This window comes from Lepidothrix coronata, unplaced genomic scaffold, assembly GCF_001604755.1.
Source record: "Lepidothrix coronata isolate B3197 unplaced genomic scaffold, Lepidothrix_coronata-1.0 Scaffold77, whole genome shotgun sequence".
NCBI lineage: Eukaryota > Metazoa > Chordata > Aves > Passeriformes > Pipridae > Lepidothrix > Lepidothrix coronata.
In genome coordinates this window covers 2,612,289-2,639,692 of record NW_016690257.1, presented here as the reverse complement: position 1 = coordinate 2,639,692, position 27,404 = coordinate 2,612,289, and the positions used below count along the sequence as shown (strand labels likewise).

The window sequence follows — 27,404 nt, the reverse complement described above, 5'->3', positions numbered from 1 at the left end:
GGTAGGGGTGAGGCTTGTGTACTGCATTTCAGGTGAGAAATGTGCTTGTGGTCTTCCTTGGAAATTACAGTTACAACATATCCCACAGAATTATTCCTTTATTTAAACTGAAGTGATTTTGCTAGAGCATCCTTCCCTTTTCAGAATAGTTTCTAAATGGTGTCTAACAGTTTACACTCCAAGCCAGGAAAAATACATATGTGGGACAAAGCACTAAGTGCTCCTTGCAGTTTATAAGGTGCTACAAAGTCTAATAAAAATAGAATAGAAATGTTAAATATTCATTATACTATTACCACCCTCCTGTGAAATGGCAAAAGGCACCAAAACTATTTCATTCAATAGTATTTTGGATTGATGCAGTCTGTTGTTTCAACAGCATCAACAGCTGTGTAGCAACTCTGGTTCATCCGTGGTAGTAACTTAATATTATAAATCTTTACAGGAAAAAGAAAATAAATATAAACCCATATATGCTCATTTCAGTAGGATAAAAGAAAAGGAAAAGGAAGAAAACAAATAGAAGTTAAGGGGGACAATATCACTATATGTATTTATAAAATACTGCCTCTCTGGGCCTTGGCCTATAGTTTTCACTTTCAGGCAGTACTGCTACCTTCTGAATGCTTTATATTATTTATGATCTATAATAAAGAGGTGTTCCATCAACAAACATGGCAGTATACATGCCAAGAGTCCAGGTACACCCTTTGGAATAAGTGTGACAGCAAAAGACATGAAATGTGGACATCTGACAAACTGGCTTATCCCCTTGAATATTCCTAAAGAACCAAACAAAGGGAAAACAACCCTCTCTACCCACAAAAAAAAAAAAAAAAAAAACAAAAAACTGAAGTCTCTAGCAGTAGTCTTTGGAGATAAAGTCTTATCATAAAAACAGAGACCACTGCAACCCAGTCCATGAATCACAGCACTTAAGCCTGAAGAGTCACATTCCTTGTTGACACAGACCTTCAGTAGTCCCATTAAATGTAATGGGGTTGCACAAGATGTAAATCACTGTAAAATATGAACCCTGGTCTAATTTCTTTCTCTGAGATGAATTACTTCAAAGCCATTGTTTCTTATTTCCTCCTTCTCTAAAATCGTGGTGCAACAGAATTTTTGAAAGGAAATTATTTTAACTATCAGTACTCTTGAAAGAAAAGCTGCTGTTGGCTCTCTCTTTGAAATTTGACTTTAAAACACAGGAAGGGGTTTCTTGCTTGAGACTCCATGTCAGCTGTGGGGTTTATTGGACAGCATACTTATGCTGGAGTATTTTAGCAGTGAACTAAACAGACAAGTACAATTTATGTGTCTATATATTGGAGTATACTGGGAAATAATGTATGTATTGTGGTGAAGACTTAGTGGTCTGTTGCATTCTTTCCATGGTAATTAGGAGGCAAATGACCCTTCCGATGGCAAAATTGAATTATGCTTGTGAATGTTCAGTAGGGACCACTGTACCTACCTATTGCAAGAGGGTGACTTGAACGGCCTGAGAGGTCTTTCCAAATTTAATATTTATGACTTGGTGAGTGGTGGCTTTCAAGCCACTGGCAAGAAAGCATAACACCAATAGCTGGAACGACCTGCACACATGTCTTTATATGACAAATAGAAATTCAATACAGTAAATCTACTTGTCTTTGCCTTTTTATTACTTCATCTACTGTTCCGGAAAAAAGTTCCTTGTACCTACCCAGTACCAAATATAAAAAATTTAAAAAAAAAAAAAAAAAAGCAAAGAGTCCATCTTAACCATCTTGTTTGTAAAGACATAAATATAAAATTGTAGTAACATTCTACCTAGTACAAAAGAGATTTTTTCAGCCATAGTACATTGTCACAGAGCTTATTTTTTTAAAAACGAATCACAAAAATTGGGGCTTATTAACACCACATAAAGGGTTAACTGCATTTGTAGTTTGACACAACTTGTGTTTAAAGATACCATGGCAGTTTTTTTTCCATGCAGAAGGTTGCCCTAGGTCACCACTTGAAGACATTAAATGTTACACTGTCACATTTTTTCCTTAATGGGCCTTTCACAAATGACCACATGGAAGCTGAGGCACATGATATTATGGGAATGGTGGGCAAGATATTCCTGCGCTACTGAAAAAACAGCAAATATCCTCAGAACTGTTTAAAACAATCCCAAAATAGTTCATCCGTAACACAGGTGGATAATCAGAATATGCGTGGTGGGTGGTGATGGTTTGCAGATTTCATCAGTATGTATTTGGAATGACTTGCATAACTGATTCATGGCCTCATCACCCATGATTAATGTGCTATAAAGTTACAGGAATTAAAATGTCTCACTGGCACTTGGTGAAGCAGGGGCCTTGCAGAAAAGAGCAGTATGTGACCATGTAATTAAAGCCTGTACCATTAATCCGTTTGCAGAAATGGACTGAAATGAGGCCACGCTCACAAACTCATCATGAGATCTTTCAGGTTCTTGTCTTTGCTAGTGTACTGCTTTTACGACAAGCTTCAAGTCATTTATTGTATATACTTATTATACATGTTCTGTAAAGCAGTGTGATTACTTAAAAGTTCACATGCATAAAAATTTGGGGAAATAATGACAGGTAGTGCACGGTTCCTCCTGCATGCTGGTTTTATCTTCTTATATAAGTGATACTATTTCACCTACTTTTATGATGTTATTGCCCTTTCCTTTAGTCCTTGGATGCAAGGAGTTAAAGCAGTTAATTCAGTTAAATATGTGTGTCTCTGCTGTATTCAAGCAGTCTGAGAAGACCTGAACTAAACCTGACCCCTATCATGGTAGACGCTGTGAGAGGTGGGTCTTGCTGCTCAGACCTCATAGGCTAAAGCCAAAACAGAGGGAAGCAGCAAGAGAAGGGAAGGATTATTATTTCTGTCCTTCTTGGACAGAAAGCCACAGCATTTGGGACAACATTCTGCGAAATTGTATCTTCTTCTGAGAACTCCAGCCATAGCCCATGGATCTCCAGAACACAAGTTAGGTTTTTCATTGGCTATTCATGATTATAAGTGTCTCTTTTTCTCTCTTACTGCCCACAGAAATGCCTCTGGGTGGACACTGAGTGTGTTCCTAGATCAGGCGTCTTGTCTAGGGAGTGAGCCCAGCTTGTATTAAATCCATTTCTAGGTGCTGAAAGAGAAGATGATCTCTTCTGGTGTTTTGGCTGGTGATGATCAAATTCCTTGCTCAAAGTCAAAGGGGGTACAAGAAAATAAGAGGAAACAAGAGGTTTTCTAAATACCTATCCAGTGTCTTAATCACAAAATCGTCTTTCCTCTGAATAAGCTTTTCCTTATCCTTTGGACTTGACTTTCCAGAAGGTTAAATAAGCTCCTTTATCAATACTTAAAGAGCACTTGCCAGTAGTGGATCCACTCTGATGGAGAGCAACAATTCACTTACTCTTAATGGAGATGCCTTCATTTTCCTTGACAGGGAGGGTGATAGCTAACATATGACTGTTTTAAACTATTAAGCATTTAAAGTATTGCAAGCACATGGGAGTAGGTGGGGAAGGGACAGTGTCAGTGAGAAGAAAGCCACACACTGGCTCACAGTCAAGAGCCCCCTCTCTGATTTCAGATAGATCCAGAGGACTGCCCTACCATAGCTGGAAGAAAGGCTAATCCCTGGGATCATTATATTCACAATCCTGCCTTGTGATCTTTATAAATCTCCCTCTGAACACAGAGGATGAGCATCCTGGTGGGATTGTCAAAACGCTTTTTTGTATGAATGCTTGGTTCAAAAGGAAACAGAGCACTGTGAAGTGCCCGTGAAGAAGCAACCATCTGAAGATTTGCCTTATGAAAGATTAACTTGCATCCTACAGTTTCTTTTTTTTTTCCCCCCCTCACAAAGGTTGTTTTTAATGGCTCACGTTTTAAATGCACCCTGTTTAATTATTTATGCATCTCGAGCAGTATTTTCTGTGTTAAGAACTTTTTCCATGGCACTAACCTCTTTATTTCACACCACTGAAAGCACGCACTGCCCTGTGTACAAAACAGCATCTAAAGGGCCCCTGGAGAAAATGCACACAGCAAGTGTGTGCTTAAACACAAGGACTGTTTAAGCGTGTGTGTGTGTGAGGTGGGTTATTTGCCTGATTGCTTTGGCTGGTAAGTCAGAGAGCGTGTCAAACACAGCAGCAATCTCACAAAATTGTTTCAGACCCCAAAGTTAAATTTTACCATGCAATAGTTTTTAATTATACCTTCAAAAGAAAGGTTTCAGATGGCCTTGATAATGCACATCTCCACAAAATTACATATGGATAGGAATGGTTTTAAAAGCACTTGGAGTCAAGTAAAAGAGTGAGAAGAATCACATGGATGCCCCACGTCTGGAAGTATTCAGTGCCAGATTGAATGGGGCTCTGAGCAACTTGGTCTAGTGGAAGGTGCCCCTGGAAGGGTTTGAAATGAGATGAGCTTTAAGGTCTCTTCCAACCCAAACCATTCTGTGACTCTATGATTCTTGCTAAAGGCTTTGATAGTGCAAACATAGATAATGCCCTAGATTAATATGCCTACATTTCTAATGCAAGGAAATTTAGGAGTGGGATTCTTATAAGGTGCTTACCTCTGTTAGAAACTGGTAAATGTGGGCTCATATGCACATTGATGAGCAGGTCCAGAAGCAAAGTGTGGTTACTGAAAACCATCCTTGCTCAGCATCTTTGGTTTTGCCCCTTCTGATCATCAAAAATTTCTCAGACCTGTATCAGAGTAATGTTGTTTTCACTATATGCAATAAAATTCTGCAAGTGGCAGAAACTACGGAATTACTGCTGAAACACAGAAGGGAAGAATGGGAAAGGTGTAGATAGTTCACCTTGATGTCTCTCTTTCTGTCATTGCACAGTTGCTCCCTATAGCATTTTCTCCATTGTCTATTAATTTTTCCAGTCCTAAGTGATCAAAAAGTGGGTTTCCTGTTGCATTTGTGGCTGCCCTATGACTTAATACATCTTGCTGTCAGCAGGTTCTAATATTAAGCCTGAATTTCCTTTCATTTCATCCCTTTCCTCCCATTTGTGTTGTGAAAAGTCTCTTCAGCTGTTGATAGCACAGTGCTGGGACTGAGAAGGGGAATTTTGCTCAGCCTTTTGGCATTCAGTGGGCTCTGTTTTGCAATGGAGATTACATTGGTATTATTGATTGCACCTGCACTTGAATATAAAGATTAGCTTAAAGAAGGATAGATGCCTTCAGTGCTCAGTTTTGGCCTCCTGGGGAGGGAAAGTTTCTAGACCGAGTCAAACTTGACTTTATCTGAGAGTATATTGCAATCAGGCATTGTCCCTTTTCCATCTGCAAAGCAATCTGCAGAATCTGGGCAAGTTTTCTCCAAGGGAGATGTCACGGCCTATTGCGAAATAACTCTTCATTTTCCAAAACACTCTCACAGCTGAATCTTTTCCCATACATGGAGTCCCCTCTCCACAGCACACAGCAGTAATGACACCCGCTCTGTATATAGCATTTGTGGGGGGTTTAAATTTTTTTCTTTCCTCCCCCCGCCCCCTCCCCTCTTTTTAAGCTTTTTCTTTTAGAAGAAAATGGGATCAGGCACTTTGAAAGCCCTGGTGTTTATTCCGGGAGAAATCCATCCAAGACAAGTGAACCGTCAACACCTACTTCTCAATAAACAACTGTCAGGGTTTTGAGTAAATGAGGGCTGCGTGTGTGGGTGTGTGTGTCTGTTGGTTATTTAATTGCTCCATGAGTCTCCTCGTATCCCTAGTAACCTTCATGTTTTCGTTTGAGTTACACCAAGGCTCTGTAGCTGTACTCCCCGAGATGACGCTGGTTCCGAGACAAGATTGTTAGAGAGCAGCCTGGCTTTGTTTGCTGCGCGTGTTACTGTGGCGTGGGCAGAAAATTTAAACAGGCACCTATGACCCTTGTGTGCTTCAGAAGGCGTTTTGTGCTGCTCTGATGCCTCTGGGGCTCCCTCACTAACTCCTGCACTAAGCCTTGCTCTCCTGAAAGGGCCACGCTTTACTTCTCTCCCATCAGGATATAACGGTTGGAAGGGAAAGGTTTTAGCTCTGTTTCTTCAGAACAAAAAGCACTTTTGCATTATCTTTTGCTGCTTGCCCAAAAAAACAAGCAGGCATAGCACACCCTTCAGGTAAACTTTGCATCTTGTCTACTGCTGGCCTAAGCTGTCAGTGGGAGAAAGGTATCTCATCTGGGTCCTGAGGTTGCTACCCTGATAGAAGTGGAAATCAGATCACTGGAGCCTAAACTAGGCAGACTGCTCCCCTTATTTTATTGGAAAGGTGTTCTTTTTCTTTTTTTTTTTTTTTTTTGATGGTACAGGGTCTTCAGAGAAGATGGTAAACCAAGCTGGTCAAAATTTAGCGAGTTTCATGCAAAGTTTTGTCCTTTTAATGTTTTCCAGTCTGTGTTCCTTTGAGGAAATTGTGCAGACATCCTCAGTTTAGCAGGGCCTCCTCTAGAATTGGAAAAAAATTCTCTGAAATATCTTCTTTACTAAAATCATGACTTATATAATACTAGTAGAAGCCTCTGCCAAATTAGTGGCTCAGTATTGCCCAGTAATCACACTGCAGAAATCTATCCCTGAACATCTCAAAGACCAGGGAATGATGAAGTCAGTGACAGATACAAGAACAAAACAATAATTTCTAAAATTCTAGATCAGTTAGACCATGCTTACTATCACAGTTCTGAGGATTATTTCTGGGTAAAATAGCTAGAAATGGCAGGAAGTATAAATTGGTGACTGAAAGAACAAAGAGAGTGTGTTGATGCTCCAAAAGATGCCAAGACTTGGTCCAGCATCTGAGTGATCAAAATCTATTCACCACAATTGTGGGGAGACTCCTACTCCCCAGGTTTGATGTCTGCCACCATGCAGTGCTCTCTCCCTACTACTTTTATAATTATATAATTTTTTTCCCCTCTGCTGAGCCTGTAAGCCTGAGGAACAGTGACCAAGAGTCGAAAACATATCCACAGCAGAGAACACCTACCTCAAACCATGTTTAATCTCATCAGAGGAAAGCCTTTCCAGTCGCACAGTCATCATCTGCAACTTGGCTTAGAGGGCTGAGTAATGCACTGCTCATTAAAGGTGTGGTGATGGGATGAAACCTGTCTGGAAGGACCACAAATAGGCCAGAGCAGCTCTTGTGGGAAATAACCTACTGAAGAAGCAAAAGCAAAGGATGCCCAGAGGCAGGGGATGGTGCTGCTCCACGGGCAGCTGTTTCAGTTGCATTCATCCTGTGGTCAGCTGTGCTAACCTGTGGTTAACATAATGTCCATAACTTGAGATTTTACTGATGAGTAAACCTCAAAACACTGAGTAAAGGTTTGAACAAGAAGCTAGAAGTGTCATCATCTGAGCAGCATGACAAATTTGAATCCTGTTAGCAGATTTGCTCTGTCTTCAAATGCCCATTTTTATGATGCAGCGTTCTCAGAGGGAGTGTGAGGACCCTCTGCTAACTTACAAAAAAAAAGAAAAAGACTGGGTTTAAATTAAGTTGCATAAGTAAGTTTGCCTTTGTTTTTATTTTCAAAATACTTTCTTGCCTAGTAGCAATGAAGAAAAGGTAGAGACTGTGGTGTCTGCTCTTCCATGGTTTGCCTCAAAAAGGAAAGAATAGTTTTTCACATTGAGACTTTATGGTGTTATAACTTGATGGTGAGTTATAACTTGATGGTAAAAAATCTGTTCTTCAGGCAGGAGGGAGGACATTAGGCAACCCCCTAACAAATCACATTTATTGTAATTGAAATGCATTTTCAATTAACTTCAAGGATCTCTACACCAAAGTAAAATCTCATACCTGATCAGGTCCCTCCAAGCTACAACCTTGGCAACAAACAACTAAAGTCATGTGGAGGAAACGTGGATTTGAATCCTGACCTGGATTTCTTATTTTGTCTCCAAATCCAGGATTCACTTTCTGTGGTTCCTGACTAAAAACTGTTTCTGTAGGGCAGGAGCTGAAAGCACAAAGTTTTTGTTTTAATCCCAGCCTTTCCCCCATCTCGCTCAAAGCAAAGCCCTGGTGAACAGCAAACAGCCCTGATGAGCTCAAGCCTCTGTCTGAAGTGTCCCCTCCTTTTCAGGCAGGAGAAGCATGACAAATCTACAAGGGAAGAAAATCTAATTATATTGCACATGTTCTAATTTAAGTTGCTATGGGTTGCTGGGACTCTGAGCAGCAAAAACACAAGGTCACTTCTTGCCTGCCACTCCATCCTTTGCTTGATGAGAAGTAGATAGACAGGATGGTTTTTCCTGGTGTAATTACCTCAAGGATGGAGGACTGGGGATCTTCCCCTAGTTTCATTCTGTGAGACTAAAAGCCCTTCTTTAAAACTAAATGCCCACCAACACACTCACACACAGACACAGGCACCACACAGGGCCTGTGTGTGCTGCGACAGCAGATGCATGGATAATCCATTTTAATACCTCCACAAAGCTAAAAGTCTTTAAAAAAAACCACTCTTGTGGGTTTGCAGCACGGAAATCAGAGTCCTGTATGTCTGAGACTTCCTCAAATCCCAGGTGACTGGCTGTGAAAAGGTGCTGCTGTGCTGAAACACAGATTTTTGTTAGTCCTTTGCAAACAGGGATTCTATTTGTGTCTGTGTTACCTGTGGACACTTTAGGTGGCACGCTCAGACCCAAATAACAAAGGATCAGTTTGTTTGCACTTCAGCCAGACATTTATTTGAAATCATGTTCATCTAGATTGTAAAATGCCTTAGAAGGCCTTGATCATGGGAACCTTCATGGGCACCGGCAAAACTGAGGATGAGGAAAATGAAATTCTCCTGTTGGCACTGGTCAAGGAATACGGAAAGACAAATTGGGCAAATCACTGAGCCTTCGTATTTCCATCTGTAGTGTGCAGAATAATGACTCTTACTTCTTTCATGAAGTGCTTTGAGATGTACTGAAGATAGACTTTAGTCACCAAGAAGGTGTTTTTGCTTTGTGTGAAAGATGCAGAGATGTAATAAACCTTTGTTACTTGCTTGCTCTTTGGTCTATACACCCCTGCCACTCTGTTTTTACTCACTGAAGTAATATTTTTAAAAAATGTAGATCCATGGTTCTTGGTGGAGGGCGGCCTGCAAGCCAACAGAAACAATTGCCTGTTCTGAATATATTTACTGGTAGATGCCACCAGGTGGGAACATATATGATGAGGAAACTAAAAATTTAATTTTTAATATTTCCTGCTGCAGTCATCCACCTGAGTCCTTGTCAGTCATTTTTTTTTTGCCATACCTTTTGTAACCAAAGCCCAGCACAGCACTGTCTTCTCTTTAAACATTCCCTTCATAGAAGTAAATGCAAAATATGTTACATGTGGGGAAAGGAGTGTCAGGAAGCATTATTTCTCTTCTCTCTTCATCTCTGGAGATATTATGCATGCAGATATTGGCACCCTCAATTACCTATTCCAGAAGGAAAAATAAAAAAGGCAAAAAAAATTTACTGTAATAAATCTCATGACCTCTAGTCAGGTAAAAAGCAAATTCTCAGATATCCATAACAGGCTGAACAGTCTGCAGCAGCAGAAATTACAAGTGCTGCACACTGAACTAAATTCCCTGGCACTTTAAAGTGCACGTTTTCCAGCTTTGCCCTTTCCATAGAATTCCACAGAGGCCACCCATCGCAACTGCTGATAAGGTCGTGTGCAGGGTGGGTGATGAATCTGCACTGATTTCAGAAGGTTGCTCTGTCTGGTAGCAGAAAAATAGATATCTGTGTATCCTTGAGAGAAATCCCTGAAGGGGGACTATGCAGAACTGTGTGTATTGCCTAGTGGAAAACAAAACAAAGGAGGAAAACACACAAAAAGCCATAATAACTATTGAGTAATATGTAAATGCTTTCCTTAGAGTGCAGTAGATTTTTTTTAAGTATGTTTGAAGCAGCCACTGAATAGTTTTTGCATCAGTGACTTCAATGTATGCAACCTTTTTGTACAGTTGTTTGAGACTTTAGTTTTTGCTCTTTTTTGTCCCAGCACACCCAAAAACTCCCCAAAACAACCTCCAGAGCACCAGCTGTGGTGTAGTGGACATTTGGATTGAGGCAGAGGTCTCCAACTGTTCAGAGCTTTGCATCTGGGCTCATGTTTTGAGACTGTGATGCAGCATACAGAACAGCAGAGAAATTTAAACCAGAAAAGACCAAATCAGTATGTTCTTCTATATTTAAAACCGAGGGGGGGGGGGGGAAGCAGTGCAATAAAGCAGCCAATGCCTAAAACTGACTCCGGGGTTCTTCATGTCGTCAGATCCAGGATGTTTTGATTTTGTGGTGTTTTATAGATCTGTGAGGCTTAGATCCAGATTAGGTGAGACTTTGTATCTTCTTTCAAAGGTCAGGGCCAAATCTCAGCTATTTGGTGAGGACATAGTCAGTCTGGAAGAATATTTCACATGTATTTACCTCTCAAGTCCTTGCTCAGCCAGGGTAGAGCAGTGACAATAGAAATCACAGTGACTTTCCCTATGCCATGCTGGTAGCCTGAGTGTGTTGAACCAGTGGATTTTGGCATCACTCACACTTGCAGAACCACCTGTGGTACAACGCTGCCCACCCTTGTTGCAGAGGGAACCACATCTCACTGGGTTTGTGGAGATAGACAGGCCCTTCCTAACAAATCAGCTCTGTTTTACCAGTGAGACACACCACTTTACAGCATCAGGGAACATGGCAATGAAATGAATTGTTTAAAAATGTGGAATATTCTCTTTGGTCCATGGAAGAATTGGGATGAATCCAGACCTGATGTATGTCTAGGAATGGAAATGATTCCAGGAGAAGAAAGAAGAGACTGTGAACAGTGAGATTTATTACTGGGATGTAGACTCCCAGAAGAAGGGGCTGAAGACACATTGCTGGAATTGCTTGACACCAGGTTGGACAAAACACTGCAGGATATAGAGAGGTTGTATAGTCACAGATTTAAGGCTAGAAAGAACCCCTCAGTCAAACCTCCTGCATGATTCATACCAGAGGATTTGCCTAAATGTGTTTCTGTTACAAGTCCAATAGCTGTCGTGTACTGATGCATATCAGTTAGAAAAACACCCAGCCTTGATTAAAAGAAACTTCCAGTTCTAGAAAAGCCATTGCTGATAAGCTGTTCTCATGCTTATTTATACATCCTGTTAAAACTGTGAACCATGTTTCTCATCTCAGTTTTCCTAGATTCAGCTTCAAATCCTGTGTATCTGCCACACTGAAGGACCTCCCATGGCACTCTTGTCCCATGTATTTTTAGGCCCTTTTATGTGTATCTCAGATGCTTTTAACACCAGGTTCACCTGTGCTTTAACCAATCTCCCTCTCTCTCCTCGAGTAGCTCTTTGAAACACTTACCTTCTGCCAACTCTTACAATGCCAGTTCTTCAAAATAAGTACATTTTGTAAAGAAAGAGGCATACCTTTCCCCCATTAGCAATGGACAAATGCACTTTGAGGTCTAAAACATGTACTGCTGTTTGTTATTTATCCCCTTTGACAAGCTGCTTGGGCAGGAGACTGTATCTTCAGTGTCCAGTACTTTTATACACTTACTCAACTTGAGCATGCAGCCAGCACTTAAGAAGCAACAAAAGGGCTTGGAATGGTTTTGCTTTGTCAACACTGTGTAGAGCAAAGAAATGTATTTAAGTGAGTTACTAGAACAAGGGCAATTAAAAGGGCAATGCTCTGAAGTGCTGGTGGTTCCACACCTTCGCTACTCCTAAGGGGGGAGTATGTGCACAAAAATCACTGGATTTCTGCACTGGTTCAGGACCAGATTCTCAGTATAGGATAGGCTAGTTCTGACCTGGACACTCTCCTGTTCTGGATGCTAATCCCAGGCCTGAATTTATGTTTAAAGGCTTTTACCTACATGGTCAACCGGGTCCTCTGGTGGTCTAGTGGTTGGGGTGCAGGACTCTCACCGCTGCGACCCGGGTTCGATTCCCGGCCCCCCGGGCAGATGGAGCTCGTCAGCCCTGTAAGGCAATCCATCTAAGAGAAGGTCACTCTAAACAAACCTACGTTCTGAGACCCTCACTGCCACTGTCCAAGCTTGCTCGGCCCCGGCAGATGAACCTCAGGATTAAAGGGTGGGCTCAGTTCAGCGCACGCTGTGTCTCACCTAAAAAATCCACTGCGCAGGCTCGAAGGGTTAATGACCTTTCCCAAATCTTCGCTCGCGAAGACTGGCCATTATTATATACATGGTCAACCTCATGGGGGAAAGACTGGGGACTCCGTAAGCTGAATTTTACACTTGATTTGTTAAGTGAGAAGCTAGAAAAGTTTAGGAGGTCATTCAAGCACTAAGCTGTGCTTGGGGTGTTTTGCAATCACCTTTTCTAGACCACTGCTCATGCCCTTTCTTTTTCTGGTCTGTGCTTCTGTTGATTTATGTGCATAGAAAACAAACCTAAACTTGGTCAAGGCCTCAAAGTGATGCTGTTTTACCTTAATAAAACTGTAGTTAGCCTGGTGATGTTGTGAAAACAGTTGAGAATGTCTTGAAAGTATAAAAATCAAGGGACAATAAAATCCTGGGATCAGCTCCCAAATGGATTTCCGCTGTAGATTCACACTTAATAAAATACAGAGAATTGCATTTTATTTTGGTACATAAATACTGATAGTGGAGGACTGTGGCATTTAGAAGGGAGAATTGCTCCACCAGAAAACTCACTTCAGCAAAATGATGCAGTCCAGTTGAGCCCCTTTTATGATCTGAGAAATTACTCTTTTTATAGCACACTAAATAAAACCTGCTATTCGAGCGGGAGGTTTATTAGTAAAGGTGATTTTGTCATAGCTGGGGAGGGAGGAGAGGAAGAAGAGATGAGGGATGAACATCAAAGGAGAGATACGTGTCACTCAGAAAAGCACAACAACGTCCCAGAAATGCAGTGTCACTCTTCATCACCTCACCCAGCATCACCAGGGAGACATTTTATGTCACTGTTGTTGTCATCGTTGTTGCTGTTACTCCAACACCTTATTGCTAGACTTGGCTTTAGGTGTGGTGGGGAACCTGCAAAAGCATCTGTGTGGAAGAGCCGAATCATCCAGGGGATGGTAAGATTAGTTCTTATAGGAGAGCAATCAGATTTAGTCAGGGCAACATGTGTTTTTGCTGCTGCCCAAAATAATCCCTTCCATGGTCTCGAAAGAGGACTTGCAGCTGGGCATTAGCATTCCCACAACATGTGTCCTGGTGCAGTGCTGAGCATCCTTCTTCAAACCTGCCTTCCGTCATTCCCTAATGATTCTATGACTTTAAAATCACCTGACTGAAGACTTAAATCACGAACAGCCATGTCCCAGGAGCATCAGTTCTAGTCCAGAAACAGAAATGTCTGCCATGCTTTGACATCTTCAGTGTGCAAAGATATTTCCCCACTTATCACTTACTGGGGTTGCTACTAGTTTTAGGGGAAAGAGGAGAGGGATCACTTTTTATCTGCTGACAGTGGTGAAAAAAGGGAACATGTTATAGGGAAACTGGAGCATAAAGCTTCTAAAACCCCACTCACCCTGTAGCCTTTTGCAAATGGGACAGGTTCCACCGCATGCCTGCTTGGACTGTTGTAGGGACTGCACACTGTGCAAGGGAAGATGGGTGTGCTCCTATTCCCTTCTGTCTGAAGGGAATTATTTTACTGCTGAAAACAAAGAAGAATCCCACTTTGCAGTCTAGTACAGCTTTTGGAGAGAGTCCAGACCACATCTCATCTCTGGATGGTGCACACCACTGTCTTTGCACAGAGTGCAGTGACTTTTCAGTGTATACTCAGTGGACCCAGAAATTTACCATGTATGACATCTTCAGGCAGATTTTCCAAAGGTAATGAGCCTCCCACATTTTGCTGCCGATCACTGAAGTTCATCTTCTCATGGTGAATTTGGTGAAGACACAGGTGATACTCTCACTAAATTCTAAGTACAGGACTCAGATCTTAAAGCTGGACTGGGGAGGACAATGTATATTTGACCTGTCCCCCAAATTTTCATTTTCATGAGGTTTATAACCCAGCTATGCCAGTAGATGTTCTGACCGATTTCTGGACTATTTGCTAATGCTGTTGCACATATAATACTTCATACTAGACCTTAGCTGCAATCAGGATGCTTTGAAAGAATTAATCTAGTGGTCAGTAACTGCTAAATGAAGTGCATGCCAAAAGAATGATGAGCTAACTGACTGCAGCTCACAGCTTTTATGAGCTTCTCTAAATGCCTGTTTTCAGGTGAATTCAGCATCTCCTTGACATTTAAGGACTCAATTTATAATTAAATTATGTAACTCTAGTGGAAAGAATCACTGGCCATGATGGAAAAGCCATTTATATTTTGCCCATCCTTTTAAAAAAAAAAAAAAAGTAAGTAGTCAGGGTAATGCTGCAATTCCTATATTAAATGAAGGATAAAAGAAACCTTTCAGTGCAAATTAAGCACTGCAGGCTTTTAAAAATTATAGCAGAAACTTAAAGTGCACGGCTGCTCATATCCTGAGCTATCTGAGATATGCTGAAGCATTAACATCCAGGACAACACCACAAACCCTTCAGAGATTAATACCCCTTACTGCTCATATTTCTGAGGGACCCAGTCTGTCTTGGGATCCTTCTGCTGTTTGATTTTGGCTGGGTCAAGTACAGATATACATCGCCCTCTACAACTTGAAATTACAGAGCAAAATGAAAGAGCAGGATGAGATGGAAACCTGGGTGTGCAACATCACAATACACTCTGAGGAGAGTAGGTTGAGCTCCATGGAATTGTACCATTTCTGAAGGGGTGGAAGTGTGTTTTATATATGAACAATAAAGCCTTAATATCACTGCTGCAGTTAAAGTTCATTAGCAAAGCTTTTGAACAAATGAAAGCACAGCTTAGCAAAGGCGTCTTGCTCTGCAGAGCCCTGGCTTTGTGGATACAATGTCTGAAACGTTTGCTTAAAAATCCGTGCACGGGCTTGAGGCCAAACAAGGACCAAACCAGGGTTATCTCAGAAGTTGAATGGGCAAAATTGTATGAGTCCCATTGTAGTCCACCTTAGCTGGTGCCCAATTGTTCTCTCCCAGCTGCCTAAACTGAGGCGGCAAACAGTGTTATGGTTAAACACGATATTTAAACTGCATTGTTATGTCGGTGATGATGGGTTCTTTGTTGGAGATGACAGAAAAATCCCATTGTTTAGAGTTTTCCCAGACTCGGTGCTTAATACAAAGCCTTGAAAAGAGCAGGGTTGTTTAAACATTTGATAAAAAAAATGTGTGCAGCAATGGGTCTATTCCACGAGCAAGGAGGAGATCAGCCTGCAGCGCCAAATCCTACCTTTATGAATTCAACATGTTGTTGTTATTTGCCTATATAAAATCCTCAATCCCTGTATGTGGAAAATGGAAAGGTCCGAAACATTGCAGAAGACTGAAACAGTGTGCAAATTATCCCATTTAAAGCTGGTAGCAAAATTAATTTGGAACAACTTTGGAATTTCCAAAATATTTAGAAAATCATGATGCTTTATCAGGAATGCATGAAAAGTCACGATTTCCAACCACAAGAGTGGATTACCTTCAGTAATCTTTGTGAATTGCTCTGTCTTTTCCTTCAGGGTGAGTGCTTTAGACAAGGTGTTCTCAAAACAGTCATAATGCAAAAGCCTGAACTTCAGTTTCTCTGTATTGATACAGTCAGAAAAACATGCACCACCGTCTGGGATGCTTTTGTTTGGTGAATGGACACAAGGTGTTGCATAACTTTTAATTAGCCCACTCCCACCCCATGCTGCCTCGTGCTCTCGAGGGCAGCTTCGTGTTTATTCCTGCCTCTCTTTCTATGTCAAATGAAAGATGAGGGATTGGAACTAGATTATCTTTAAGGTCCCTTCCAACCCAAACCTTTCTGTGATTCTTTGATCCACACTCCTGTGAGTGTGGTGGTGTTTGGGCTTTGTGCTATTAAAGACCCAGAGAGCTGTGGAAGGAGTAAACTCTGGGAGTGATAAATTTGGCAAATTAAGGAAAATCCCTTGTTTTGGAGTGATAGCAATGAATTTTACGTTAGTGCCTGCTGATGTGTCTTCCATTACTGTTTCACTTTTAATGAGAACCCCTACGCCTGTTTTGAACTAGATTCAGTGGAGTTTCTCAAAAGACACCACTGTTGTTTGTAGTTCCAACAAGTGTCATATGCTGGTTGTACCCCTCATCCTCGGTTAAATTCACTGAGGATCTTAAGAAATTCCTAAGTCCATTTCAGACACCTGCAATGAACTGCCCTGACTGGATCACAGACACCTCAAGCTTCGTGCCAGTGACTGCTCAACCTCTAAGTCATCAGGCCCAATTTACATTTTCCCTGAATCTGGTGTCTCCTTCACTTGGCATCTTTTATTTACAGAATAATTCTACCCCGGAAAGGCTCAGTGCACTCACCAAAAGACATGAAATATCTCCAACCTGTAGTTCTGATTAGAGCCTTCAAGTGAGTGGTTTACAGCTGTCCCAGTGGGACACAAGAGGAAATGCTTAATTTTGAGCAAAAGTATGAGCTGAGCCAGGATTATTTATTCATGTGTTGGACCTAGAAATCTAATTTTTTTTCTTCCTCTCAAAGGGTTTTCGTCTCTGGTAACATGTGTTCATGCATGTCTAGGAAGCAGAAACTGAAGGGAAAGCTTTTTCAAGGGGAACAAATCACTTGGAGATTCTCCAGTTTTTAGGAGCTCAGGACCAGAATAGAGTATGATTTTTCAGAAGGCAAGTGCCCACTGCAGTGACAGCAGATTTATTTATTCAGTCTGGAAAATCTCAGGCTGACCTCCTGCTAGACACACAAGTTTTGTTACCAGCATTGTCTGGAGTACTTTCAAGTATAAGCCTAAATTGAAGATCGTGTGAATTCAGGCCAGCCTTTCCTCTGAGTTGGCTGGATTCAGGGAAGGTCTACTTTGCATGGAATACCACTGCCATAGCAGAGTGCTGTGCCTGAGCTAATATCCTCCTCTGGATGTCTTGGAGACAACACCTGGGGATCCAGCATCTTGCCAGCTCAGGTGGCCAGCAGAGCAAATGCCCACACACATCACAGCTCTACCCCTTAGATTTCCAATGAGATGCCAGATCCTAGGTGACAATATTGTTACCAAAAATGGCTTACAAGTTCCTAGACCACACAGAGGTATTATACGGTGTTCTGATGAGATTTGTTCTTGCTGGAGAGACAAGGATAGCCCTGGGATAAGAGCAAGCGCTTCCCAAGACCCTGATCTTAAGTGACATTGTGCATTTAGGAAAACCTTTCCTCTCTTTCTTTTTTTTTTTTTCAATTTTATTTCCAGCCTATGAAGAAGATAACAAAGGATGGTATGTCCCCAGAGCACACTCTGATGTGTCACTGTGGATGCCAATCCCCACAGACGCTCCCGATGTTATTAATTTTTAAAACAAACTTGCTGATTGAGGTTCTGACTGCCTTTAAATTGTCTCTACAAGGAGACTGTGTACTAATTAACCCACAGAAACAATCAATGATGTACCTTTTTCAAGTTTCAGGGTGATTAGAATATGAAAATGAAGAGCACAATGGTGCAGATGTTTTAAAATCACAGCAGACAGCAATTAGTGACATGGGAACCAGCTGCTTATCTCTCCAGATAAAGCCTCTTAATAGGGAATTACACTTGAGGAGCCATTACACAGATGGATCTGCAATGATTTAAAGAGGGGGCGTTGTAGTATTAACTTTGATTTGCAAGCCAGATTCTTGACAAGCTTTATGTGTGTTACCTCCTCAAAAAGGTGCATTTGGAGCAGGGAGGGACCACTCCTTTAATCACTCAGATTTTTTTTTCCAGGTGATGGGTTTCTCTAACTGTGTATTTTATCATTATTAATAGTTTTATTCTGTCTTATTTTGATATTATTATTATTATCATTATTATTATTATTTTATTAGGCTCTTGATTAGGTTGTTGTCATCTTCTCCTACTTTTTTTGCTTTGGGACTGGAAGCAGCATGTGGATTTAGATGGAAGCTCAGTCAAGGGAATGGGGAGGCAGACTGAGACATTCAGTAGTTAAATGAAGAATCCCTGAGGAATGAATTCTGCTGCTGGTAACTATTTACAGAGTAGGGTGCTGCTCCTCATGGGACTGATACAATCTCGTCTCCCCAGCTGCAAGGGCTGCTTACCAGAATAAAACTGTTATGGGGAGTAATCACCCCTTCAGGTGCAGGGTTTCAGAGATCTGGCAAGGCAGGTGTAAGCACACAGTGTAAAACCTCTCCTTCTCTCTGACCAGTGTTCACTAGTCACCAGGGTATGAGATGTATCCTGCTTATAGGTCTACCCACCATTGCCAAAGCTGAGGGCTGAGGCACAGGAGTTTGTCATTCAACTCATATACTACTAATAAGAGGATTCAAATTTTGTTTTGCCTAGTCTGAGGTTTAGCATGTGCTGGATCACATTGCTCAAGCTTCTTTGCAGTTAGGAAAGCTACCCTCTTCTTTGTGTGTATTTTATTTTATTTAAAGGGAAGACAGAATTATTAACCTACTAAACACTTCCAGTAAACTGCATATCAGGAGAAGTGTTGACCAAGTATGGAGAAATGTAGTAAAATTACATGGCTTAATTTACACTTCTACTTCCACAAAAGAAGGAGAAGCACATTCCTAGTGCAGAATAGCTGGCTGCAGAAGAAAATCCCATTTAATGAAAGGGCAAGCTACAAGCAGAGGCACAACTACTGAAGTTTGAAGAACTTTTAGGGCCTCATAAACCAAAGAGTAAATAAAGGTAAATCTTTCTGTTTTCATGAAAAAAACCCCACTATTCCTGATGCTAGTCTTGGCTGGCTGCCACAGGAACTCTATTCAAGTCAACAGCCCCTTGCCAAGACCTATAGAGCTGGAGTATATTTCACACTTACTGACAAATTCAGTAATGAATTTGTGTGAAAGGCACCAAGATACAGGTTTCTGCCCTCACCCTCCTGACAGCTGTGACATCCTCTGTCAGCTCAGCAGAGTCTTGGCTTAGCTGAGCTGAGGCTTGTTGGCTTCATGGGATGGTGCTTGCCCAGCAGGGAAAATTGAAGCCTAAACATTAGGACCAATGGGATCAGACAGCAAGCTAGATGGGTACACAGGGAATAAAATACATAGGGCTGTATTACTTTCAACTGATTTAGTAGTGTTTTTAGGTAAATCCAATGCAGCTAGTGAAATCCAACCTGCTGCAGCCAAATATAATCTGTGGCTGCTGGGCTGCAGAAGAATTATTTTTGTGTGATATGGATGTCTCTGGCAAGGTAGAGCCAACAGTAAATGTGGTGCTGGAAGAAGTTTCATGGGGAAGCCCAGCAGACTGTTGTGTGCCTGGGCAGATATATAGTTCTGACATCCTGCTGAGGAAATGGAGTCCCCTGATCCTGCAGACTGGTCATTTTTTGAAGGCCTGTTGAAATCAGAGTGCTTATCCATGTGATTAAATGCCTCCAGAGTTGGCACCTTTGATGACATAGGCATATCTCTCTCATGAATTTTAAGATCGATGTGGTGGTGTCTCGTGCTGCTTGAGTAATGACAGGGCTATCATTAGGGATGTGTTGGGACTTGCATCATCACTATATAACGTGCAGGCCAAGGAAATGAGGCTGGAGGAGCCAAGCCATATATCAGCATTCATTGCTGATCTATAGCTGGCTTCTCTGTTCTGAGCCCTTATTAACTGCCTTAAAATACAGATCAGGCATTATTGCTCTTTTTAAACTATGGATCCCTGTGTGCGTGGTAGATATGGAAGGACCAGGGTGGTGCCAGCATGTCATGTTTTTTCTCACTGCTGTAACCCTCTTTCTTATCTTTTTGGTTTTGTTGTTTTTTTTTTTCCTCTTCCAAATGAAATTTTTCAGGTCATTTAATTTCATGGCTCAGCATCTGGGAAATAATGTGGGTGTAAGGAGATGCTTTGACTGCAGCCATCAGGCTGGGATCTGTTCGGAAACAGCCTGGTCTTGCCTTAGTGTGGGTCCTGGGGCCCGTGAGAGCCCTCAGCCCAGAATTTCCAGGGCTTTTTGACATTAAAAATCAGGGTACCTCAGGAAGATGATTTTTTATATGAGGCTGGAATGGAAGGCAACCACTTCCAGCTCCCTGGGACCTCACCAGGGGGTGGCCATGTCCTACACCCTCCTTGTGCCCAGCTGACAGGACACGTAGCCTAGTGGCTAGGGGGCAGGAGAAGCCCCAAATGGCAGATCTCAGGAGCTTTGGGATCAGTTTAAAATAATCAAAATAAAAACAAGCTACAAAACTCCAGTGCTGGGGCTGCTGGTTTCCTTTCCACCCCTCCCTGGCCTCATCTCAAGATGTGGGTTTGGGTGGGCTCCCTTTTCCAGGGGAGGGCATCAGCCTCCGTCGTGGCCACTGCGTGCTGCTTGGCTCATGCATGGGAGGGCCACTGCAAGGAGGAGGAGGAGGAGGAGGAACTGATTCACTCCCCAAGGGCTGTTTATGCTTTCGGCTCTTCTCTCAGGCTGAGGAAACTGGGTGTCGCTTGCCCGCGACATCTGCAGCTCCACCGCAGCTGCATGCTTTCGTTTTCTCACTCCACAATTCCTGGAAATCTCTGTTTTCCCTGAGCATGGCTGGTCCATGTGCATGACAGCTGAACTATCTGCAGGATTTAAGAGTCCCTGATTGCTTCTCAGACAATGGACCAGAACAGCTTCGTCGTTATTGCCTGTTCCAGGAAAGCCACATGTCCATTTTTATATGCACATGAGAGATAGCTCAACGTCATTTTGTCAATAACATGTATGTTTAGTGGTCACTACATAAAGCACTGTGGGCTTGGGGGTGTTTAGTCCTTTTCAAATCTCTCTGAAGTTGCTCAGAAGTAGGGACACCTCATTTCCCAGCTCAAAGCCCTCTTATGCTCTTCTGCTTCCTTGTCCCAAAATTTCTGCTGCAAACATCCCAAAGAGGGCTCTAACAAAAGGCTACTGATAGAAACTTACTTGTAAGAGGGTGTTTGCAGGAGCATGAGACACTTAGCAGTTGTTTTTTATCATTCTTTCCTTGGCTACACATTTATTTTAAGTCTCCCATCATTTATTTGACATTAAGAACAGTGTCAGTACTTGGTACACCCAGTTCTGTACAGCACTAGGTGTACAAAGTCACTTGTACAGTTTGACCCAGAGCTTTGCAAAATAAAAGCTCCTAAATGTAACATGAGAAAACGAGTCAATTAAAGAAAATAATTTTTTATTTTTTTTTTTTGCTTTTAAAAGACTTATCAAAAAGTTACAGCTGTAGTAAACAGAATTTCTTTAGCTGAAGGAGGCCCACCAAGAAAAAAAAGTGGACTTTCTTTTGCTCTGTAAGAACCTTCAGCTTAATTCTGCCCTTGCTGTAACCTCTGCGGGTTGAAGAGCTCCTGTCAGTTTAGAAATCACATTGAAAATATCTCTCACCAACATTGCAAATAGCAGATTATTAAAATGGAAAAGAAGTAATGCAAATCTTGAACCTGCCAAGTGGGCCTCACACACTTGACGCTATGCATATGATGTTAAGCACCAAGTTTGTGGGGATGGTTTCTATATGGAAATTCAAATAAATCTTTGAGGAATCGGTCTTCATAGGGAAGTGGATCCATGGGTTTTCCTCTTGTTTATTACAACTTCTAAGATAATTTTTTCAGTTTTCTTGTTTACAATAATGAGCTTAATTGCTGTTGTTAAGCCTCAAGTTCTGTGAGGGATTATTTTTAAGGAAAAGAGAATTCTCGCCAGGAGGTTGAGTTGCACCATTCATCCATTGAAAGGGAATATTTTACTTATGTTTCAAATTAAAAATCAATAGAAATGTTTCCTAGGCAATTTTGTATTTATAGAAATATTTCCACTGCTTTTAGAGTGGAGAAACCAAAAAAAACTTGTTTACTGTGCATGAATCTAAATGCAAATTTGGCTCAAGTATAAGAACACTTTATAAAAGTTCCTAACTCTTACAAGGACATTGGTTAAGAAGAGTTGTCATTCACTGCACAAATAAAGAGCTGCAACCAGGGGTTATGAATAGACTGATAAACTAATTTTTTTTTCCTATTTCCTTTCTGCTACCTTCCAGGTTTATGACAGGCCACAGAAACATTCTGCTCTGCACTATGATTCGGGCCTTCAACAAGACTTCACCAGTGACACCTTAAAATCAAAGCACCAGCAAAAAAGTAGCAACCAGCACCATCTTGACTGGTCAGCGAGCCCCGATACCGGATCCGCTTCTCAAAGTTGTTTCATCAACACAGAACCCAGCAGGGAAGCAGTTAGTGCCACCAAGGTCTCTGCTCTGGAGCCAGGAGTTCCCTTCAGCAAATCCCAGGCCAAAAAGTCCTGCAGCAGCAGCAGCACGTGGGGGCAGCTGTCAGTCAGTAGTAAAGAGCTTGGTATTTGCAGTGCAGTCCCGTCACCCAGCGGCATCAGCGTGGCCGCCCAGCCGAGCAGTGCCTCCGACTGCAGTGGGCTTTTGCCTCTTGGGGATCCAGAGGGAGGTGTGCAGCTGGAGGCCCCTGACCAGCCCGCTGGAAGTACGAAGAAGAAGTCCAACAAAAAGGACTTGATAAGTCAGACCATCCATACCACGGACATGGAGTGGGTGAAGAGTGCCCAGAAAGCATTTGACAGCAAATCCCATGACAGCATGGAAGGGAAAAAGGAGTCTTACTCGATGGACAGCTTGTTGGATACATCACCCTCAAAGCAGAATCCCATTTCTGCTAGCAGTTGTGAAAGTGACACCAGTCATGTACGAATTACTATCCCAATAAAGTCTCCGACGACAGATGCATCTGGCCACAAAAGGAAAAAAAGGCAATCCATAAAATCTTCTATAGAGAAAACTATCCAGGAGAAAAGTCTGCCTTCTGTACTTACTATGAGCAGTGAAATAGCAAACAGGACTAGCTCTCAATCAGAGGCGAGTAAAAAAGATCTTCGAGCCTCAAAGCCGGGGAAAGTGATAGAAAACGAGTCCCCATTAGTATCTATTGACAGCAGTGTGTTCACTGACAAAGCTTCCCCCAACAGTGCCGCCAGAGTCAGAAAACCTCTAGCAGTGACATCCACTCTCCTGCCCACCGACCTTTCCACAGCTGGCAAATTATCTGAAGTCCAGCACCCCAAACACGCAGCTAAGCGGCGATGGACCTGCAGCAAACCTAAATCTATCCTTCGGGAGGCCTCCATGACAACATCTGAGAAGCTGATGGTGGAGCCTCCCTCAGCCTATCCCATCACACCATCCAGCCCTCTGTACACCAATACAGACAGTCTTACTGTGATCACGCCTGTCAAGAAAAAAAGAGGACGACCAAAGAAACAGCCTTTGCTCACTGTTGAGACCATTCACGAGGGAACCTCCACCAGCCCAGTGAGTCCAATCAATCGTGAATTTCCAGGAACAAAGAAAAGGAAGAGGAGAAGGAATCTGGCCAAGTTGGCCCAGATGGTCCCAGGAGAGGACAAGTCCATCAGTGAACTTAAGTTTCACAAAAAGGTCGGGAAGCTTGGAGTCTTGGATAAGAAGACCATCAAGACCATTAATAAAATGAAAACTCTTAAGAGGAAGAATATTCTCAATCAGATCTTGTCCTCCTGCTCCAGCAGCATAGCTCTGAAAGCAAAAGTCCAGCCACCATCTAGTGCTGGGCCAACCACCATTGATGCCAGACTAGGGAAGCAGATCAATGTTAGCAAGAGGGGGACTATCTACATTGGTAAAAAACGAGGCAGAAAGCCAAGGGCAGAGCTGCAGACTCAGCCAGAAGAACCTAAGACAGCCATCAAGCACTCAAGGCCTGTTTCCAGCCAGCCAGAAAACCCAGCAGTGCCTTCCAACCTGCAGTCACTTGTGGCATCGTCACCAGCAGCTATTCATCCGCTTTCGACACAGGTAGTGGGGACTAACGGCAACCTTAGCCCTGCAAGCACTGAAACAAATTTTTCAGAGTTAAAAACTATGCCAAATCTTCAACCTATCAGTGCTCTTCCTACAAAAACCCAGAAAGGAATGCACAGTGGAACTTGGAAGCTGTCTCCACCCAGGCTAATGGCTAATTCACCTTCCCACCTCTGTGAAATAGGTTCTCTGAAAGAAGTCACGCTGTCGCCAGTGAGCGAGTCTCACAGCGAGGAAACCATCCCGAGCGACAGTGGGATAGGTACAGACAACAACAGCACCTCTGACCAGGCCGAGAAAAGCTCAGAGTCCCGCCGGAGATACTCCTTTGATTTCTGCACCCTGGACAATCCAGAGGCTATCCCATCTGACACCAGCACAAAGAACAGGCATGGTCACCGGCAGAAGCATCTCATTGTGGATAACTTTCTCTCTCATGAGAGTATTAAAAAGCCAAAGCACAAGAGGAAAAGGAAAAGCCTGCAGAACAGAGATGACCTCCAGTTTCTGGCAGACCTTGAGGAACTCATCAATAAGTTCCAAGTGTTCAGGATTTCCCATAGAAGCTATACATTTTATCATGAAAATCCATATCCCAGCATCTTCAGGATTAATTTTGATCACTACTACCCTGTGCCATATATCCAGTATGACCCATTGCTCTATCTTCGCAGGACCTCTGACATGAAGTCTAAGAAGAAGCGTGGTAGACCTGCCAAAACCAATGACACCATGACAAAGGTGCCTTTTTTACAAGGGTTCGGTTACCCTATTCCCAGTGGGAGTTACTATGCACCCTATGGAATGCCTTACACATCAATGCCTATGATGAATCTTGGTTACTACGGTCAGTACCCAGCTCCTTTGTACCTGTCTCACACGCTCGGAGCGGCTTCCCCATTTATGAGACCTACCGTGCCCCCACCCCAGTTCCATGCAAGCTCTCATATGAAGATGTCCACCACTGCCAAACACAAAGCGAAACACGGAGTGCACCTACAAACCCCTGTGGGAATGGGCCTTGGAGACATGCAGTCCCCTTTAGCTCCTCCAAAGGTTGGAGGGACGAGCCTTTCAAGTGGCCGACTTCACAAAAGGAAACACAAACATAAGCACAAGCATAAGGATGAGCGGATACTGGGGACACATGAAGATCTGAGTGGTCTCTTCGCCAGCAAGTCCACTGGCTTCTCCAGCCATGCCATGAATGAAAGGCTGAGTGGCTCAGACAAAGACCTCTCCTTGCTCAACGAGAAAAGCAAGCATAAGGAGAAGCAGAAGCACCAGCATTGTGAAACCGGGCACAAAGGCTCAAAGAGTAACTTTGAAGTGGATACACTGTCTACATTATCACTTTCTGATACCCAGCAGTGGTCACAGAGTAAAGATAAAAACGACTCAAGCAGTGATCCCATTGACTCTTGCACAAAGAGATACTCTGGTAATACTGAGAGTAATGGAAGGTCAGAGTCCCTGGACATGTTTGGTGAAATGAATTCCTCAAGTGAGAAGCGGGACAATGATGCAAGTGGGAATAAAAGAAGAAGCTTTGAAGGGTTTGGAACTTACAGGGAAAAGGACATTCAGCCCTTCAGGACAAATAAGAAGGACAGAAGTACTTACGATTCTTCAGCCTCTTCAGGTAAGCTCTGCTTTATTCTGTTTTACCTTACTGCATGTAAATTTCTGTGCTGAATGAAGAGGAACTCGTCATTTACAGCAAATATATTTATGAGTCAATAACTTCTCTGGGTTTTTGTAACTGACTGCTATTCTTCGTCCAAACCTTGGGGACGTCAACAGGGAAGTTGGCCACACCTCAAGCCCAAAAATTTAAAACTCTTTGAGATGTTACACAGCAGTTTGATAAATATTTGTCCTGCCTTCAGCTGTCTCTCATAGCTTGTTGTGCTTCCTCCAAAAGTCTCACCATTGCATTCTGCAACAACAATTGGCAAGGTAGGCACCTGTTGGCAAGGTAGACATTTCTCTGATTGGTGTCTAATGTCTACCACATTAGACACCATGTGGTAGTTGCTGTCCAGCCTTTGGGAGAAGAGCAAACAGTCTCAGCTCTGGCCTCTCAAATGATCAAAACCCATTTGTTGATAGGACAGACCAGACACGTGGGAAGTTGTGAAGCTCTCCCATGACAGGTGTAGTGTACTACTGATCCAGAGGAACCCATCATGCTGATGGCTGGGCTGAATACATGGAGATCTGGGTACAATCCTAGTGTAAATCTGTCACATCCAGTCAGCAGGTGTCATGTAAAGTAATTATGTGAGCATTGAGTGGCTGTGGGAAGGGACTGGTGTTATGGAAACAATAAACCCTCACCAATTGACTCTGAAGAGTTTTAGGTCTCATGACTTGGAAATATAAGCTGGGCAGATGAAGAGGGAGGAAGCTGCTTTTGGCTGCAAGGACATCTGTTCCTCTCCTGCAGAGGGGGAAAAAAGGGAATCTGAATCTTGTCTGAGAGACTGAATTGTACTTTACAATGGGGAGCTGCTTTTGTGATGACACAGAGGCAGGTGTTTTGCTACAGTATAAATGAATTTAGCTTGGGAGCCAGCCCAGTGCTCCTGCACCATCAGATATTTATCACAAAGCAGATTTCACACTTGGTTCTGGAAAAGGGCGAGCTTTACTGAACCAATCAGTGGTGGATGAGATTCTGAAGTGCTAAAAAAGAGCTTCAAAGAAAAGTAGTTCATAGCCTTCAAAATGAAAAGAGAATCAACTGAGAGCACAGGGAGCAGAGAATTTGTATAACCTGCCAATGTAAGGCTCTAAAGTTTTTTATTGACTTGTAACTGATCAAGTTCCAGCGACTGCTCGTGCTTAAGCCACCTAGATATATCCATTTCTTTCACTGAGACCAGGATCTGGACTGTAATAGTGAAAAGCAGTCTGAAATGAGAGATCACACCATGAAAACATTTTCATTCATAATATCGTATTATATTAGATCAGTTGAGACACCCAAAAATGACACATCTAAAAATACTGGAAAAGAGACTGAAGTCAGTTTCTGAGCATCAGAGTTTCTACGTGCCTGACAAAGAACAAAAGTATTCTCCACCAAGTGCTGCAGTGGCTGTTTCATTAAGGACAATGCACAATTGCATTGTGTCCTAGCAGAGAGGATTAAAAGTCTTCAAGATGTTTAACATGTCTGTTTCTTAATTTTTTTTAATGGAAGTTCACAGTTTTCACAGTCTGATAACAGTTGGATCTATAGCCTTTTTGCTTTTTGAGCAGAAGATGCTTGCTAAACCTGTACTTTCCAATTGAATGTATTTTACTTAGTCATAGAAAATTCTCTGTCAAAATTCTCAGCACTGTTGAA

At 42.4% G+C, this 27,404-nt stretch overlaps 1 protein-coding gene across 4 annotated transcripts in view; it reads left to right on the top strand.

Moving 5' to 3' along the window:
• The window catches only part of SETBP1 (SET binding protein 1), a 263,613-nt gene that overhangs the window by 162,056 nt on the left and 74,153 nt on the right, over nt 1-27,404 (top strand). For all 4 annotated transcript variants that reach the window (XM_017819786.1, XM_017819785.1, XM_017819787.1 and 1 more), the window contains one exon: nt 22,223-25,691. In XM_017819786.1, the coding sequence (XP_017675275.1) occupies nt 22,223-25,691 (3,469 nt within the window). The remainder of the gene's footprint in view (nt 1-22,222; nt 25,692-27,404) is intronic.